At 42.8% G+C, this 20077-nt stretch overlaps 1 protein-coding gene across 2 annotated transcripts in view; it reads left to right on the forward strand.

The window, feature by feature from the left end:
• Nucleotides 1-20077, forward strand: part of LOC120937509 (interferon-induced, double-stranded RNA-activated protein kinase-like) — a 349209-nt gene that overhangs the window by 326085 nt on the left and 3047 nt on the right. For both annotated transcript variants that reach the window (XM_040350786.1, XM_040350787.1), the window contains exons 22-23: nucleotides 1415-1558; nucleotides 8085-8186. In XM_040350786.1, the coding sequence (XP_040206720.1) occupies nucleotides 1415-1558; nucleotides 8085-8186 (246 nt within the window). The remainder of the gene's footprint in view (nucleotides 1-1414; nucleotides 1559-8084; nucleotides 8187-20077) is intronic.

Consider the following 20077-nt stretch of genomic DNA (forward strand, 5'->3'; position numbering starts at 1 on the left):
ATCACCAATAGTTAAAATCAACACTCACCAGACCCCAGATATTATTGGGCTCCAAAGTGGTGTCTTTTCTTTGTCGGTCAGTGGGTGTTGCCTCCTTTTCCCTTTTACAAGGTGTCATCAATTCCTCAAAAACAAGGGGCTCATCATGGTGTAGTATATTAAAATATGTATTTATTTAAAAAAGGTAAAAAAATATAACAGCTCTCCTGACGACGCAACTAGCGAAACGCGTAGAGGCTGTTTGGACACACACATTGAGGGTGCAGCACACCAGCGCGCACGGACCCCTTGTAGCAATACATGCGGAGCACAGCGGGGCAAGCACACCTCTTAGGACGCCACTTAAATGCTGGTCAGCGGCTTTTAACGGTTGACACTGCCAAAGACACTCAGTGCCGGTCAGAGGCACTTTATATTGTAAGTGTTATATTTTTTTACCTTTTTTAAATAAATACATATTTTAATATACTACACCATGATGAGCCCCTTGTTTTTGAGAGATAGCGGCACTTTCCTGTACACAGCATTACCAATATTGAACCTTGTGTTTGCTGGAACCTATTGTATAAGAGCAAGATTGCCTGTCATTTGGACTATTTTTAAGTGCAGCCAGCACATTGCACATTTGTATTGTTGTTTGATAATTATTTCACTTTTATTGATATTTATTTTATTTTGTTCCAATATCGGTTATTGGACAACTCACGGTGCAGTTGGCATACTGCATATTGTGTTTTTATACACACATATATATATAATATTTTTTTGTAATATCTTTCGTATTGTTTTCACTATTTGGTTGGTCAGTAGCAGCAACAACATCCATTTTTCTCATAGAAGCACTGTGGCATATGGATTGTATGCTGACACACTGATCTAGATATATGATTTAAGTTTGAAATCACTGTGTCACATTTGTATGACTCATATATTTCTTATATTTTTTATTGTTTGTATTCAGGTTATTCACATTTCAGATTGGGTACATTGTGGCCCTGACATTTCACTTATGTCCATATTCCCAGAGATTAAACACCTCTGGATAATTAGATCAGCGCAGTAACATTTTTCTTTTTAACACAGCGTTAAGCCTCGTTAAATCGCGTTTAAAACCTTTTGCCGACATCTGACGTCTTTAGAGCTCTAACGCTGGAGCTTCAGAACGCACTGGACCTGTTTGTTTTTTTTTGCAGCTTAAAAACGCCTATGCCATTTACAGCTCAAAAACGTTATGGTGGGCATGAGGCCATAGGCTAACATGGAGAGGCGTTTTTAGGCTGCAAAAAACACTCATAAAAGTGGCTGTAAAAACGTCTGTGGGCATCAGGCCTGACATGTTATTATGTACCTATGTCTGTTTTTGAATTTGCCTTTAGGATCACTTTATCTCACTGGTTTTGCCTTTTTTTTTTAGCCTGCAAATATTTTTTGTAATAAAGCAATGATAATAAAAATAGGAGATTTTGGCCTGGTGACTCAAATGACTGGGGAAGATGAAAGCAAAGCACGGCAGCGGACTCAAGGAACTGGCACACCTAGCTACATGGCCCCAGAACAGGTAAGCATTTACTGTTTTTTTTTTCATTCAGACTAGAGTATTCTTTTTTTTCTTTTTTTTTGTAGACGTAGATTTTTTAACTTTTCTGTACAATTCGTTCATAATAGGTGATTTATTCTACAGTATCTAAGCCATAATAATAATAATTACATTCTTACAGTATATAACAAACAGAAATCCTGCATTATCATTATTGAATAAATAGTCATGTTTACTGATATAGAAAGCATCTTTAGGTTAATGGCACGTGACAAAGAAGAGTTGGAATCAGATATCCCAAACATGTCACATGGTCAATTTATTCTGTGTGTGAACTTCATCTGTAACAGTGAGGCTCCCAAGCTCTAACTGATTTAGAAAGGGATCTCTAAAGACGTCACCCAACTTAAAGAGGAACTTTACCCAAAAGGGGAAGTTCCGCTTATTGCCTCCTGCCTCCTCTTTAATATTTTTTTTTGGGGGGGGGGATCAGGTACCTGTTTTGACAGGTACCTGCTCCCCCTTCTGCCCGGATCGCTTAGGCCAGAGGTGTCAGACTCAATTTCATTGTGGCCTGAGTGAGTGAGTGAGTGAGTGAAAAACGTATATAGCGCAACACATGCGAACTGAATCGCTTCTGGGCGCTTTGGTATCCATTCCCTTGGCCCTCAGAAGAGATGGGTATTGATCTTTCTCCTGAAGGCCAGGTGGTTTACCTCCCATCGGATGGCGGTTGGTAGGGCGTTCCATAGTCGAGGTCTTTGGACCGCAAATCTTCGTTCTCCTTTGGACTTGTATCTGGCTTTAGGTATCTGGAGTAGATTTTGGTTGGTGGATCCCAGAATGCGATTGGTGTTGTGAGTTTTTAGTTTCTTGCATAGATATTGGGAGGTCATTCTAGAGCTGCACGATTAATCGTCAAGAATCGTTATCGCGATCTTTTTCCCGTTGCAATTCTTGACACAGGGTTTTGCAATCTTTGACATGAAAATAATTTTCTCTCTGCTCTTTGGTATGTAAAGAATTTCCTGTCTGCTCTCAGCCAAAAGTCAGTCTGGGCAATCTGCCAAGTCTGGGCAGCCTGCCAAGTTTTAAAAACATTCTTTATCAGTGGAAAGTTAAGTCTAAACATTGTATCACTTCAAAGGAATAAACTTCTGTATGTAAATTAGGGAACATTTATCCACTTAAACACCAAACCTTTTTCTGACAGCTCTTTTCAAGTTAAAATCATTATTCTTTTTTGCTAGAAAATTACTTAGAACCCCCAAACATTATATATTTTTTTAGTAGAGACCCTAGAGAATAAAATGGCGGTTGTTGCAATATTTTATGTTGCACTGTATTTGCGCAGCAGTCTTTTAAAATGCAAGTTAGCTTTTTTTTTTTTGTATAAATGTAAAATATTTTACGCCGTGAGAATCGTGAGAGAATCGTGATCTTCATTCTAAGCAAAAAAATCGTGATTCTCATTTTGGCCAGAATCATGCAGCTCTAGGCCATTCCCAGAATACACTTATGCGTTAGACAGAGTACTTTAAAAGTGATTCTGTCTTTTACGGGCAACCAATGAAGGGATCTCAACGAAGGTCAGATTGATTCCCATGTTTTTTTCCCAGTTACAAGTCGAGCGACCGTATTTTGAACGACTTGCAGACGAGTGATTTAGTATTTTGGGAGTCCAAGATAGAGGGCATTTGCATAGTCAAGTCTGGAGTTGATAAGTGTCCCCACCACGACTGCTATGTCTTCTTTTGGGATAAAGGGAGATTGAGTCTGCGTAAAAGGCGCAGCAGATGGTGCGATCCGCTGACTACTGACTTTATTTGTGCATCCATTGTCATATGGGTGTCGAAGATGACACCGAGAATTTTGACTTTGGTGCTGGGGGTGATGGATTGACCCAGAATGGGCGGGGGCGTCCATGTTGTTGCAGGATGAATCTTCCGATTGGCCTGAAACAGGAGAAGTTCTGTTTTTGAGCCATTGAGTTTGAGGTAACTCAGTCATCCAATTTTCTATCAAGGTAAGGCATTTCTCTAGTCCGAGATAATGATGCTTTTTGTTGCAGATGCAAAAATATAGTTGTGTGTCATCTGCATAAGAGTGGTAAAGTAACTTCTGGTTGCTGATGATTTCAAAAAGAGGGCAGAGATAGATATTGAAAAGAACAGAGGGGATCCCTGGGGGACTAAGCATGACACCGTGCGTTTTTCAGAAGTGAAAGGGCCCAATTTTACTATTTGTGATCGGTTTTCCAAGAAGGAGGAGAACCACGATAAATCATCTTCAGCATGTCCGGCTACTTCGACTAGCCGTGTCAGCAACAATTCATGGTCAACCGTGTCAAAAGCTGTGCTTAGGTCCAGTAGTACTAAAAGACAAGATTCTCCGTCGTCTGCGGCCTCTAGAGCGTCATCCCATATTTTGAGCAGTGCTGTTTCTGTCCCGTGACCAGGACGGAAACCGGACTGGGTCAAGTAATTTGTGGGTGTCTAAGTGTTGTTGTAGCTGTTGTACAACTTCTTTCTCCATTACCTTGGAGAAGACATTCAGGCCTGTTATGGGGCAACGGTGGTTAGGGTCTTTGGGGTCGAGGGTGTTTTTTTTTAGAATTGGTTTGATTATACCTTGTTTCAGCAAGGGTGGCACCGCGCCCTCCTTAAATGATTGGTTTATAAGCTGCATGATAGCTGGAGCCAAAATATCGGCACATTCTTTCAGCAGTTTAGTGGGGATGATATCATTAGGCGCTGTGCTATTTCGCAGAGTCCCGATGATATTTTTAGTGGCATCGATTGAGATGGGTTTTAAGGTAAAATTGGATGATTGCGGCGGAGTTATATGGATATTAGGTTCAGGATTTCGGGAGGGGTAGGTGGGGGTTCTATTTTGCTGAATACTTTCACGGATTTTTTCAATTTTATTAATGAAATGATCCGATAATTTGTTGCAAAATTCTTGTGAATCAGAGTTAGGGGCTTCTAGACAGACTGGGTTCATGGTCTGGGTGACTAGCTTGAAGAGTTCACGGGGGCGGTTTAGGGCATTAGTGATCATATTGGAAAAATTATTTTTTTTTGGCCAGGAAGATTTCTTTATGGTATTTTTTGGTTATTGTCTTATAAATGGTGTGGTTTTTCTCTGAAGTGCTTCTTTTCCAAACTGCTTCCGCTCTTCTGCGCTCTTGCTTTAGCAACGACAGCTGGCCGTTAAACCAGCTGGAGTTGTTTTTACGGATGCACGTTGTGTGTTTTGACGCTACTAGGTCGGCGGACTGTAGTAGAGCCTTGTTTATGGCATCAAGAGTTTCTGTGGCTGTTTGATGTTGTTGGATTGTTTTTATTTTGTTCCCTAATGTAGTTTTGAAGAGTTCTGAATGGAGCTTCTTCTGAGATCTAGTCCAGTGTGTTGTCAGCGGTTTTACCGTTTTTCTGGAAGGGGCATTTACAGTAATAGTGATTTTAATGGCATGGTGATCAGTCCATGGTTGCGGCTCATTTTCCAGAATATTGATTTCCAAATCTTGTCTGAAAATGAGATCAAGCGTGTGACCTGAAGCATGTGTGGGCCCACATACTAGTTGCTGCAGACCTAATCCTTCCAAATGGTCAATGCAGGCGTCGGTGATGGGATCCTGTGAGGAGTTGGCCCAGAGGTTAAAATCCCAGAGCAGCAGATGGTGTTTGGTGTTTAGGGTATAGGTGGAGATGAACTCGGTCAATGACATGAGAAGGTGCGTTTTTGGACCTGGTGGTCTATAGCACAGTAGTATGTGAACGGTGTCCTGGGGATTTGTTTGCAGTTGCAGTGTGGGGGTTTCCATAAATGGAAGTGAGTTTTGAAGGTCTGGTTTGGTGATCGAGAGGCGAGACTTGTGGATCACCGTCAGACCTCTTCCTCTTTGCCCCACTCTGTTTTCTGTTAGAATACAATAATTATCTGGCACCAATTCTCCTAGAATGGTGTTACAGTCGGCTGTGAGCCAGCTTTCTGTGATAAAGAGGCAGTCTACGTCGTTTTGTAGGATGAAATCATGGATTTCTTGTCGGTGTTTTACTGCCGATCTTGTATTGACCAAAGCACATGATACAGTATGTGCTTAGGTTGGGGTGAATGTATGTAATTTTTGACTGTCGATCGCCGATCGATTCTTAACAGTTGCTCATTCCTTAGAGCTTTTTTGGTGACGGCTGGTAATATTGAGGCGAATGGCTTTAGCCCCCAAATGTTTTCTGCAGAGTATCTCAGATTAGACATAATCACAGAAAAACTTTGGGGGAGATGCTATTGATCAGGGAGGTATTCAAAGAATGATGGGGAAGGGAGATTTTTCAAGTGGGTTCCCGTTTGATCCAGAGGAAGGCAAAAAAAACCTTAGCTGTGCTGTGGCAATTTGCAGTGGCTGGGGGAAAAAAAATTCCTTCCTGATCCCTCAAAGGCGATCGGAGGAGCCCTGGATTAAGCGTGTGGGGGGGGGGGTAGGAGTCAATTCCCATTTTTTGGGGCTGGGGGAGAGGAGTGGGGTACGTCCTAGAGATCTGCATTCTCATTACGATTGTCCTCAAAAGGGGCGGTTGTATCTGTAAGATTATATACAATAAAGCGCATGTGGTAAATCCTGTAAAGGAAAAAGAGAGTCCTCTGAGCAATAAGTCCTGTAAGCTAGGTGAGCTTGTACCATGAGTTACAGTTTGTTTTACCGGGCAGCCATGCAGGGGGAGCTGAAGCAACACTCCAAGTACATATGATAAAAGAAACAACAAAAAAGAAGCAGGCGCCACTAGGTGAACTGTACAGCTTTTACTCAACGTTTGAAATAAAAGTACTCACATGAAGTTATGGAATTCAGGCATGTAGTTGTTGTCCTGCGATTCGTCCGGGTCCAACCGATAGATGTGAGTATCCTTGGGTCTCTATCACAGCGCTGGTGTTGTGCTGTGTTTGTAGGTGTAACCTTGCTGGGTCCATGCGCTTGGTTGTAGGGATTGTAGGTGCACAGATGTGCCGATGGAGACACCGGAGCGCACGTTGAAGCGCACGCTTGTGGATGCTATGGTTGCGGGGGGAAAGATGACGTCATCGCCTGGGGACAGCAATGTGCGACGCGTTTCCGTGCATGTGCTGTGGTTCGATGGGGAGACGTACACACAGCGCGCACCTTTGTCAAGCTTGACAGCCCTCTGGGAAACATCACAGGTTTTAGAGGACTGCAAGGCCATTCATAAAGCGCAGCGAGGGAAGCCGACTGTAACGCCGTCAGCGTTACTTCCTCCTCATGGAGCGCAGACTTGTCACTTATGACAGTTGCGCTCCATTCAGATACACGTCCGCGTCACTTCCGGTGCGCGGACGTCTGCGCTCCACGTTGGAACGCGGAAGTGCGTTCCAACGTGCGGCGCTCAGCCACTGCCCGGGCTATTTAAACTCCCGGGGATGGCGGCAGGGTGTTCGGATATTCCTGTTGGACCCTGCCGCCATCTGGGAAACCCTGGACAAGCTACAGACTCGCTGTAGCACCTCTCTCCACTACTTACTCCTCCAAAGTCTCCTGTGTTTCACTATCCTGCTGGATACCATCACCACCTGTGCGGACTCCCTGGTATAGATTACCTCCTGAACTGCAAGTATATTTAAATACCAAACTACTGCTGTATATAGATACCACCACCACCTGTGCAGACATTCCGGTACAGACTACCTCCTAAAACCGCAAGTATACTTGAACCCAGCTATTACAATAACATTGATTCCTAGTATATTCCAGAACTGTGTCTCTTACCTTATACTTGTTATTATATACTAGCACCAGATACAGCAGACATATTTCACTCTATTGGTACCAGTGTGGAGATATCCTACATGTAATACTACTATCCTGATTGTTGAATCTACTTAGACAAAGACTTATACTTGTAGTATCCAGATTGTTCTCATTAGTTAAGCTTAAGAGGAATTAAGCTATTACTCTTGTGTTTTGTTCCACAGAGGATATGATGATATAACCCCAAACTCTTATTGTTCAGTGAGAGTGATCTGGTGGTTCATTTCTGATAAGCCTCTACAGCTGCGGTCTAATCTCATATAGAGTCCTCTCACTGTCAGGGTCATAACACCGACTGTAAACCTGCAAGGCTTCACAGACATTTTCCCTTAGTCTCATTGAACAATCGGCTTGGGTGAGGACAGCACTGGATCCCTGGATGTGTAAGTGTCCTTATATTAAAATTAAGCAGCTACAGTATTTGTAGTTGTTGACTTATTTTTTTGGGGGAGACTGGAGCTTCTTTTTAAGTCTCTAGGCAGGAGTATGTACTACTCTAGGAGAGTGTGTCCCAGAAAGAGGGCACACACTGTTGTGGGGAAACACATCTCCTCTATCTGTATGCATTCATTCATGAATTGTTGGCAGGTAGGGAGAACTTGTAAGAAATGTGAGTAATAAAAACAATTGATATAACCGAAGATCTGCACACATTGCTTTCTTTTCTTTCCAACAATTAGGAAGCTGCTTATCTTATAATATACATTTCACTTTTTTCAACAGAGAGATGGAAATAAATATGAAAATGAAGTGGACATTTATGCTTTAGGATTAATATTTTTCGAACTTCTCTGGATATTTGATTCAGTGCATGAGAGAGCAAGTGTAAGTTTGAGTAATTATTCTTGATCTCAAATTTTGTTAATTACAAAGAATACAAGTAGGACTGCTTTATTCACATTTGACATAGCCTTTTTCTGTGAGGGTTTAAATATTTAACCATCAACTTTTTTACTACAGTAAACTGAAAATGGACCTCTGATCTAACATATACAGGAACTAAATGATAGCCCTTATACCCCAGCCTAAAATCACTAGGTGTACATATAAAAAGCCCCATTGGAAAAATTTAAAAAAGGGTACCTTACATCTCAGTTGTGGCCTGTTTCACACACGAACATGTGCATTCTTGTGCGGTTCGTTTCAACAGCCCATTCATTTGAATGGACTGCAAAATGCCCTGGAGCGCAGAAAAAGTAGTGCAAGCTCTACTTTTTCTAAACACAGCACACTAAACCAAACTGTGGTTCCATGCAATTTGGTGGCTGAGGGTTACCATTAACATTTCATTGGCACCTGCATGCAAGGTCAGCACATTCACCTGTGATGTGGAAAATGATGCAGAATACGCCTTTCCTGCCCCGTGTTTTGGTGTTAACCGGCCCTGTGGCATGTGTCTGAGCGTGCAGCCACTGTCTCTCAATCATGCAGTATCTCCCCAGTACAGACTGTACTCTTAGCTGCACTCTTAGCTGCACTCTTAGCTGCAGCCAAAGGTTGTGTTTTCTATATAAAATGATGAAAAAATATGTCCACTTAAGCCCCGGACCAATATGCTGGCTAAAGACCCAAGGGGTTTTTACAGTTCGGGACTGCGTCGATTTAACAATTGCGCGGTCGTGCGACGTGGCTCCCAAACAAAATTGGCGTCCTTTTTTCCCCACAAATAGAGCTTTCTTTTGGTGGTATTTGATCACCTCTGCGGGTTTTATTTTTTGCGCTATCAACAAAAATAGAGCGACAATTTTGAAAAAAATTCAATATTTTTTACTTTTTGCTGTAATAAATATCCCCAAAAACATATATAAATTTTTTTTTTCCTCAGATTAGGCCGATACGTATTCTTCTACCTATTTTTGGTAAAAAAAAACGCAATAATCGTTTATCGGTTGGTTTGCGCAAAATTTATAGCGTTTACAAAATAGGGGATAGTTTTTTTGCATTTTTATTTTTTTTATTTTTTTTACTAGTAATGGCGGCGATCAGCGATTTTTTTCGTGACTGCGACATTATGGCGGACACTTCGGACAATTTTGACACATTTTTGGGACCATTGTCATTTTCACAGCAAAAAATGCATTTAAATTGCATTGTTTATTGTGAAAATGACAGTTGCAGTTTGGGAGTTAACCACAGGGGGCACTGTAACATTTAGGGATCACTGTGTATGTGTTTACTAGTGTAGGGGGGTGTGGCTGTAGGACTGACATCATCGATCGAGTCTCCCCTATAAAAGGGATCACTCGATCGATGCGCCGCCACAGTGAAGCACGGGGAAGCCGTGTTTACACACGGCTCTCCCCGTTCTTCAGCTCCGGGGAGCGATCGCGACGGAGCGGCTATAAACAAATAGCCGCGCCGTCGTCCCGGATCGCTCCCCGAGCTGACCCGACCTCCGCATGTACCGGGGGGGGTCCCGATCGGACCCCCCACCCACGTCTAGGCAGGCACGTACAGGCACGTACGTTGATGTGCCTGTCCGTGCCATTCTGCCGACGTAAATGTACATGAGGAGGTCGGGAACTGGTTATATTTTGTGAAATGAGGGCAGAGTCTGTCTCTATTTGGGAAGTGATCTCAAAGTGAGTGTGAAAGAGGACCTAATTGATGGAGTGAGATAAGGCTGAAGCATGATGGGTGGAACTGCATATAGATGTGCGTAGTTCAAAGTTCATCAATGGCGTTTGTTATACGCCACCCAGTGTTAATGTGGACTCAGCTCCTTGCACAGATGGAAAGGGCTGCAAGAACTGGTAGGTGATAATAATGGGGGATTTTAACTACCCTGATATTGACTGGAGTAATGGCACTGCTGGAACAGTTAAAGGGCAAACATAAGACAATTTTTATGGTACAGCTCATAGAGGCCCCAACAAGAAGTGATGCTCTGCTGGACCTGGTAATCTAAACCATGCAGAGCTTATTACTAATGTTCATATAAAAGAACATCTGGGTAGCAGAAGACTATAACATTATTTCATTTGTAAGACCCCTTTCACACTGAGGGTTTTTTCAGGCGGTACAGCGCTAAAAATAGCGCTGCTATACCGCCTGAAAAACTCCTGCACTGCATACTCAATGTGAAAGCCCGAGGGCTTTCACACTGAGGCAATGCGCTGGCGGGAGAGAAAAAAAATCTCCTGCCAGCAGCATCTTTGGAGCGGTGAGAGGAGCGGCGGGTATACCGCTCCTTCACCGCCTCCTTCCCATTTAAAACAATGGGAAACCGTGGCAATACCGCCCGCAATGCGCCTCTGCAGAGGCGCATTGCGGGCGGTATTAACTCTTTATCGGCCGCTAGCGGGGGTTAATACCGTACCGATAGCGGCCGAATCCTGTGGCAAATCCGACTGTATAGCGCCGCTATTTTTAGCGGCGCTATACCGTCACCGCGGCTCCCGCCCCAGTGTGAAAGGGGCCTTAGCTGTAAACAACAAACACATACAGGAAAGATAAAAACACTTAACTTTAGGGCCCCATACTCACGACCAAACATGTTTGCTGAAACTGGCCCGCGGACCAGTTTCAGCATACATGTTTGGTCGTGTGTAGTTACGAGCGTACAGAATTTCACCGTACATTTGCCCGCCGGGCCGTTTTTCAGCAGACATTTATTTCCAAACTTGTTTTAAAACCGTCCGCTCAAATCCTGTCCGAACGTACATGTTTGGTGGTGAGTACACAAAACCAACGTACAAAAACCCCGCGCATGCTCAGACTAAATGAGGCCACGGGAGCGCTCGTTCAGGTAAAACTCACGTTTCTTTGGGATATGGCACATTCGTCAATAGAAAGATTAATTCTAGCAATAGAACACTGAAGCAAAACACACAATAACCAATGCTTGATGCCGTCGTTTTATTCATTCTTCTCTTGCTATAACTAATCAGTTATTTAGCTCATGTTATTTCAACTGAGTTGTTCCATACTGAAAAGTGACATTTGTTAGCTGTGATGTAGTAAGATTTTTGCAAACTTTTATTGGCCCGACGTATCATATTTTTAGTGGTCCTCCACATTTCAAATTTTTTGCTTTTAATGTTTAATGGTTATCTTTCCCACTTTCTTTAGGTGTTTATAGTTATGTCACCATTTAGAATATTTTAATAGGAAATAGTTTTGATTTAGCTTTTGTTTGTATATTTAACATGATTTTTTTGAAGGTTGTTTAAATTGTCTACCATGTTGGCACACCAAATGACCCCCCCCCCCCCACATGAGTTAGTGAATAGTTTAGATTAAACATTTTATTTGTTTGTAATGTTTGATGCCTAAAATAATACCCACAGTATTACAAACAATAGGCACGTTTTTCAAATCAACAAAAAGGCTTTTATTTGAGCAAATTATAAAAAGGATCAAAAACAGAATGGCAGCACTTGAACAGCTAGCAACATACATGCAAACTTGCATTTCAAACATGGTGAAGGATAAACTAGCCAACCTCAGGAAGCACACAAAATAAAATCTGAAGCAGCAGCACATAACCAAAGGAACCCAAGCTGTGGTAGTCCAAACAAGATGCCATTTGTGGGGGATCAAATGGAAGGCAGGGCATCAACGTCTCCTCTTCCTTGCAACCTTCCTTCCAGGCTGCCTTCCAGCGGGTCTTCCCTGGGCCCTTGCAGGTGGGGATGATGTGGCAGCAGGAGTATGATGTTCAGCAAGCCGGGCCGGGTCACATAGCCCAGTGTCTGGGGTCAGCAGCTCCCTCTGCATCCACCAAAGGGCCTGGTTGATGATGCCCTTGGCCAATTGCCTCTGCTCCTCCGTGCCTTTATTGAGGTCATGTGCCACGGAGGCACTGTAGGCCTCAGTGGGGTTGAGGGGGGCCCTCATGATGGCACTCGCCTCCTGAATCATTTTCAGGCTGGCTTCCTCCACTGCCCCCAATTTCTTCTTACGGCCTGGTGGCCTAATATAAAGGGGAGGAGCCTGGCTGGTGGTGCTTGTCCTGGGGAGCTGCTGAACGCCACTGGGCCCGGCCTCCTCCTGGCTGCCACTGACCCCTTCGTCCTGGCTGACAGTGAGGAGAGGATCTGCCACCTCCTGGCTGGTCTCTTCTTCCTGTGTAAAAAAAAGGGACATGTTGTAATATATTTAGGAATATACTCACTCACATTTTCATGCTTGAATCTTATTTTTTGCCTTGAATTTAAACTTGAAAACAGACTCACCCTCTGACCCCTGCAGTTGTCATCCCTGACACCTATTTGTTTGCCCACGATTTTAGATTTTTACTTCCCAGCTTGTATTTTATTAACCAATATCAAGTCAAGAATCAAACAATAATTAAGATTATTACATAACTAGTTATGAAACTACTATACCTCATCATCGTAGAGGCGCAGATCTGCCTCTCTGTCAGCCAGGCCCTCTTCATCCGACTCTGCAGGGCTGTGGTGATCTGGGGAAGTCCCGCTGGGAGGTAGCGTGGAGGAAAGGTTGGGATTCAGACTTGACATTGATGCCCTGCCTTCCAGTTGATCCCGCAAAAATGACATCTGGTTGTAATACCACAGCTTGGGTTCCTTTGGTGGTCTTGCTGCTGCTCCAGATCTTAGCTGCTTTTGGTGAGCTTTGTACGCTCTCCTATATGTGCCCCTGAGGTTGGCAAGTTTATCCTTCACCATGTTGGCACTGCATTCTGGCACCCATGTCCTCATGTATGCTGCTAGCTGTTCAAGTGCTGCCGCTCGTACGTCCTTGTTATGATAATGGTCCTGCTTTGAATCCCACAGGATGGGCATTTCCCTGAATTTATCCAGCAAATGCTGGATAATGTCTTGGCTCTGCAGGAGATCCATTGGGAAATTAGGATTTACTCTTTTTTTTTCTAGATTGAAAAAATAAAAAGAAACCAAAAACACAATTAAAAAAAGCCTCAGCATTTACATTGATAGAATATGTTGTTTAAAAAGTAGTACCTATATAGAAATACAAACACAGTGTCTCTTGTTTAGAAAATGCTGGCCAGCTCTGCCCCATTGGTTGGTTTTAGCTAACATTTTTTTTATACATGCCGCCCCTTTGGTTACATTGCAGGAAATAATATAAATCTACAACCATACACAATTATTACAAATGACAGCATTCATCAAGCCACTATTGCATGTGTAGATATCCTGCCCCTCAGCATTGATTACATGAAAGAAACTTCCTAATGACCTCTGTCCAACCAACACAGAACAATACTTGGCCTGATCTGAATACACCCTACATAATTGATAATGAGTCACAGCATTTTTGATCTCTCTATTTTGTGATGTCTACAAAAGCATTTGGGTATGAAAATCACATTCTGGTATCCAAGAGACATAATAGCTTAATAAAACTGTGCAACCAACAGACCAAACCCCCATCCCATTGCTCTACATTTTAGAGCCCGCTGCTGATCCCATGTTTAAATTTCTTACCTGCCTCTCTCACAATCCTCGTTTCTTCCGCTCGCTGAATTAACACGTAACCTACGTAATCACGTCAAGCGCCTTTTATACACTCCGCGTATGTATGAAACGCCGCCCTCGTCACCTTTGCCATGCCCCTAATCAATTGAAAAAGTAAATATGGCGTTAACTGTGTAGGTTCTGGAATCGCGCGAATATTCTCCGCGTAACGTACGTCAATACGTTGTTGGCATTCGCGACACTCCGCATATGCAATAATCCCCGCCCTCATCTCCGCCCCTGACGGGACATTTCCTCGTTTCCACGCCCCTAATCTCTGTGGGAAGGAAAGATGGCGATGTCACACGAGCGGGCACGGAGCTCTCATGGCGCAAGTGAAGGGACAGAGGCTGGACCGTCCCGATCCAGGCCTAAAAGATATAAAGCCACTAATATGGCGTTCGAAGAAATGGTGGAGTTGGTTTACATCATGAGGAGGAAGGATTATGATGGTGAATGTGGGCCCTACAAAACACCGAACCGTAGGAAGTCACACATAATGGACAAGGTGGCAAGGAGAATGAGGAGAATGTTTGGTGTCACCAGGTCAAAGGAGCAACTACGGAAGCGTTGGTCCGATTTAAAATTGAGGGAGCCACATCACATGAAGAAGATACTAAAAATTCTGCGTAAAAGTAAGTCCATATTATTTAAGGGGGGGGGGAAATGTCTGCAATAATGTGTTGACATGTATTTTTTCACATCTGCCTCCTTGGCCTGCTTGTACTTTTGAACACGTGTAGATACTGTATTGTGTTTATGTCAAATAACAACCTTAAACAAATTTTGTGAAATAGTAAACACGCGTAATATGACATTGTTTAGCAAAAATGTGACGTTACTCCAGGAACAACACACCTGGACATGGCTGACTGGCCCCAAACTTGGTTTTCCAACATTGTTGACTAGCAAAATCACAGAAATTAAATTGAGTGAATGTGACAGGCAAACAAGATTCATTCTCCAAAATGCAAATAAAGCTGATGTTTTAACATCTTGAAATGCAAAGCACCTGTGTCTCAAAAATCTAAGTATATTTATTTGGAGGGTCGACGAGAATTAATGTTTTGGGGTGACATCCATTTGTGTCACTTCTTTGCAAAAAAGGGGCAGGATCAGAGCTTGGCCTAGAACTACGCCAAAAATGGAGGATTGCTGAAAGAATAAACAACCAAAAATCATCATAAATGTATCGTCTATGCAATGTGTGCGATTTATGATATCCAATATCTGTGTGCTGATGAGTATACCTTTTGTTTTTTATTATTTCTTATAGGGGAAAGAAGACACCAGCAATTGGAGGAGGCAGAGAGGGCCAGACACCCGGAAAATCAAACACCTCCACATGTTGAGCAGGAGGAGGCTGGGGAAGGAAGAGAGGAGGATGTGGAAGGAGAAGAGGATGTGGAAGGAGAAGAGGATGTGGAAGGAGAAGAGGATGTGGAAGGAGAAGAGGATGTGGAAGGAGAAGAGGAAGGAAGAAAGGAGGAAGGAAGAGAGGAGGAAGAAGTTATTTTGGACTTAGAATTTATATCAGATGAAGGGCAAGTGGCGGAAGAACAATTTGGCGAATTGCAAGAAGGTGGATTGATGGATGAAGGAGGAGTCGAAGATGATGGGGAGGTGGTGGAAGAAGGAGGAGTGATAGAAGATGATGGGGAGGTGGTGGAAGAAGGAGGAGTGATAGAAGATGAAGAAATTGGGGATGTGGAAATTATCAGGCCATCAGGTCAGTGTCACCCCTATATTAATAGGGCCAAACATATGCAGATAGGCTGGAAATTATTTACATATTTTGAATGCCAATTTGTTTATTTTTAGGGGATGAAGATGGAGTAGCACATTTTTCACGTGCAAGTGCTTCTATCATTATACAGCAACTAATGGAGTGCAGCACGGAAATGGACATTATGCAGGAAAGGATGCTAGTCATGGAGCAGAATGTGCGAAATGTCATTTCAGAGTGTAGCACGGAAATGGAGAACATGCGACAAAGGATGCTAGTCATCAACCAAAATTACAAAAATATCATGGACATGATGGGCCGTGTCAAAGACTGAACCACAGAAGCCCATCCCCCGCCCACAAAACCCTTTTTAATTTTTGTACTTTATAATACGCCAAAATTTCTAAATGCACACACAGTGTGCCAATATGTGCTAGCTGCCATCACAGACTATCTATTGTCTGTGCTTTGTGGGTACAAACCCCTCCTCGATCCTCAAGTAGTTGAGAGGAAGGGTTTGCTCCCACAAAACACAGACATTGATCACCCATGATGTCAGATAGCACATGTGGCCATTTGTCTGTTTAACCAATGACATTTGGCGAGTTTGCACTGAATGTGTGCATTTAGAAATTTTGGCGTGTTCCAGTGTGAAAGCACACCATCCATATGACTGACTGCTGTTATTTTTTTAAATTTTTGTTTGGTGTTGATCTTTTTTGGTTTGTAAATGTTTCCAGTTTCAGATCACAAAACGAACAATAAATCTCACCTAAAGAAAGAAGTTAACTAATTTTGGTAAAAAATTCAAAAATTTTTGTGTTGTGTTAAAATCTTGTTGAAAAAATTAGACACAAACAAATGACAAGCCCAAAAATTCTTGCGTATAGTTTCAGTGAAATTATTCTTACATTGTGTTTCGATCATTATTATTGATAATCACTGTCAATAAAGACAAAAAAATAAATAATTAAAAGCCAATATTTTGTCTCAAGAATTTGCAGGAAATGTTTTCTGCCTAAAAATACACATTTCTTGTTAAAAAATGAATAAAAAAAAAAAAAAAATATGAGACATCAAAAGCAGAAAAATGAGTGGCTTCTTATTTCTAGACTGAATACCCAGTTTGTAGATGAGTGAATAATGTGCAAATGTGGTTAGTTAATACATCTGAGTAAGTAAATTTGGCACTAGAAGTGCACGATTTTTGGAGATAACCTGGAAGACAGAAAAATAGAGAAAAAGCAGTAATGACAAACAACTGTATAAAGTCCAATGGTCTAATTATTTATTAGTTGTGAGAATATTCCTTTCTTTGGGGGCCGAATTAGAAAGAAATATGATCTGGCATAGCAATGGCCCCCCGACCCATGAAGTACTCAACATATTTGTCGCGTACCTCACGAGCAGATTGGGGGGCCAAGCCAGCGCGACCAGTGTCCAGGCCAGGAATGTTCTCTGAGGGTAGTCCTGCCTCAGAGCCCATGGAGGCTAGGTACGTCTGGGAGTGCCTGCGTAGAAAATTGTGCAAAATGCAGCAGGCAAATATAATGGTGTTCAATTTATATTCCGCCAAATGTATCGATGTCAGGAACAGGCGGAACCGGTTGCTGAGGATCCCAAAGGCATTCTCGACTACCCTCCGAGCCCTGGACAACCGAAAATTAAACACACTCCTCTCTAAGGTGAGGGTCCTCTGGGGAAAAGGCCGCATTAGGTGAGGTCCAAGGCCGAAAGCCTCGTCCGCTAGGAACACAAACGGAAGTCCTTCCACATTATCTTCATCTGGTGGCAATGCCAGACCACCAGTTTGGAGACGATCATAGAAATCAGTCCGTGCGAACACTCCCCCATCTGACATCCGGCCGTTCTTCCCCACGTCCACATATAGAAACTCATACTGTGCCGACACCACCGCCATCAACACGATACTATGATAACCCTTGTAATTATAATAGTAGGACCCCGAGTGGGGTGGGGGCACAATGCGGACGTGTTTCCCATCTATTGCTCCACCGCAGTTAGGAAAATCCCACCGCTCGGCAAATTGGGAAGCCACAGACTGCCATTCCTGTGGTGTGGAGGGTAGCTGTGGGGACAAACAAAAAAAGAGATTTAGTACTTTGGCACATAAACATTGCAAACATAATCCTACAAGCATCCTTGTGCAACTTTACATTTTTAAAATAGCATTTGCAAATTATGAAGGGAGAATTTCGGGGCACAAATATATAGGCCCACTTAATTAATAAGAGACTCCACAGCCCTCTGATGGGGACAAAAACACTTTGAAGGGGGGGTGGGGGGTGTTAAAACTGTTTTTAGAAAAAAAAAAAAAAAGTGGCATGGTGGGGGTTGGCCCGAAGATAGCATGCTGGACAGGTTAATATTGGGTAAGATCAAAATATGCAGGTAGGCCAAAATAAAAAGAACATGTAAAAGCTGATATCAACATGCATAGTGAGAAAAGGGAACGTTAGTTAAACACACAGCATATCTGGGAAATAAAATAAAAAGTTAGTTTGCCACATTATTAAAGACACATTGTGAGGTTAAAATGAGGAAACTTACCTTCATATACTCCTCGTGCATAACTTTAATGATGGCAGCACACGTGTCCGGTATGATGACCCCAAGCGCCTGCGGAGAGATGCCTGTCGAGAACTTGAGGTCCTGCAGGCTCCTCCCAGTCGCCAGGTACCGCAACGTGGCAATAAGCCTCTGCTCGGCCGTGATGGCTTGGCGCATCACAGTGTCCTGCCTCGTGATATAGGGGGACAGAAGATCCAGCAGACTGTTGAATACGGGGTCCGTCATGCGGAGAAAATTCCTATAGTCATTAGGATTATTCTCCTGGAGTTCCCTAAGCAGAGGCATATGTGAGAACTGGTCACGCTGGCGCAACCAATTCTTGGTCCAGAAACGCCTCCGCCCCCTGTTTCTGGCCAAAGTACTGGAATAATGAACATATCCAGCAGCCATCCCATAAACAGCACCAACTCGCGAAAATTGACGCTGCTGCTCCATCATGGCTTCAAACCGGCCGGCTGGTCAGTCAAGAACACACTCCAACAGAAAGCACAATCAAATCCAGCGGTACCTGCAAAGAACGCACGACACACAGATACGAACGCACAGTACGAATCTGCTAAGCAGAACGAACTGCACGCCTGTACCCGAATGCCAACTACGTACCCACAAGCACACGCACTGAACGAGAAAATACTACCTGCTAAAGCCTGGAGACCGAGAAGCGCGAATCAGCTCTAACCAAACCTTCACTAACACGAGCAAAGCCGTAACTAGCAAAAGCGGAACAGAGGGCGTCGCCATTGACTTTGGCCTTTCCCTTTATAGTGACGTCAAACGTGGATTACGTGCACGCGTTCAGGTCCGCAGGGAAATATCGTCCGCTGTGTACAAGCCAGCGGGCCAAATGAAAAAACAGCCTTGTACGCCGGAAACAGCCCGTCGGACATTTCGAACGGACATGTTTGCTCGTGAGTACTCGGCCTAAGAGAACAAATTTTCCAAGGATGGGCTGCTCTCCAAGAATTTGACTGGGAGGGAATATTGGCATCGATGAACACAGAACAGAAAGGGGAATTCTTCAAAGCGACTATATGTGAACAGACTGCAAAATATATTACCATGGCCAACAATTTTAAAAGACTAAAAATAAAACCTATGTGACTCGCATCCAAAGTTAAAAAAACTATAAACTATAAGAAAATTGCTTTAAAAAAAATATATAAAAATTAAGGGACGCTATTATTTAAATGTTACAAATAATATAACAGAATATGTAAAAAGGAAATAAAGGATGCAGAAAATCAAAACGAGCAACAGATTGTAAAAGATACAGTATATACAAGATCTTGCGAGCTACCTACTAGTGCTAATAGCTAATCAGTAATAATTGGAAGAGCAGCTGCTGACACTAGTCACTTACTCATACAGCCGTGTAATATTAAAATAAAATATATAATGTGTCGCACTTAACTACCTGTGTATCCCACCGAGATACTAATGTAAAATAAATGAATAAGCAAACTAAAATATATGTTGTGGCTAATAAGTAATCAGGCTTAAAGGGTCACTAAAGGAAAAAAAAATGTTGCCTAAAATTAATGTCTGCAAGGTAGACAGACAGAATAATGTAATGATTCTGTTAAAAAACGAGTAAATACCTATTAAATTCCTTCATTTATATCACCTCCGGCATTCTAGTTTCTGTTCTCTCATTCACTTCCTGGTTTGCATCGTTTGTTCATGTAAGAACTACATTTCCCAGTATAAATTGCGGCACGCCCAGTAATTCACACCTCCTTCAACAGTGAATAAAAGCCCCCCACCGCCAATCTCTCAAGGCCTTGCTTCAACAGCTATAACAATATAGCCAGAAACTGTACAGAAGAATGGAAGACTGGACCATGCTACAGAAGGTCGGGTCAATCTGCAAGGACCCAAGGGTTGTCACCTGGCATGTTTACAATGGCGGACTACAATATTCTCCTGGGGAGATTAAAATCACCAAAATTCTT

Source organism: Rana temporaria, chromosome 4 (genome assembly GCF_905171775.1).
Source record: "Rana temporaria chromosome 4, aRanTem1.1, whole genome shotgun sequence".
NCBI classification, from domain to species: Eukaryota; Metazoa; Chordata; class Amphibia; order Anura; family Ranidae; genus Rana; species Rana temporaria.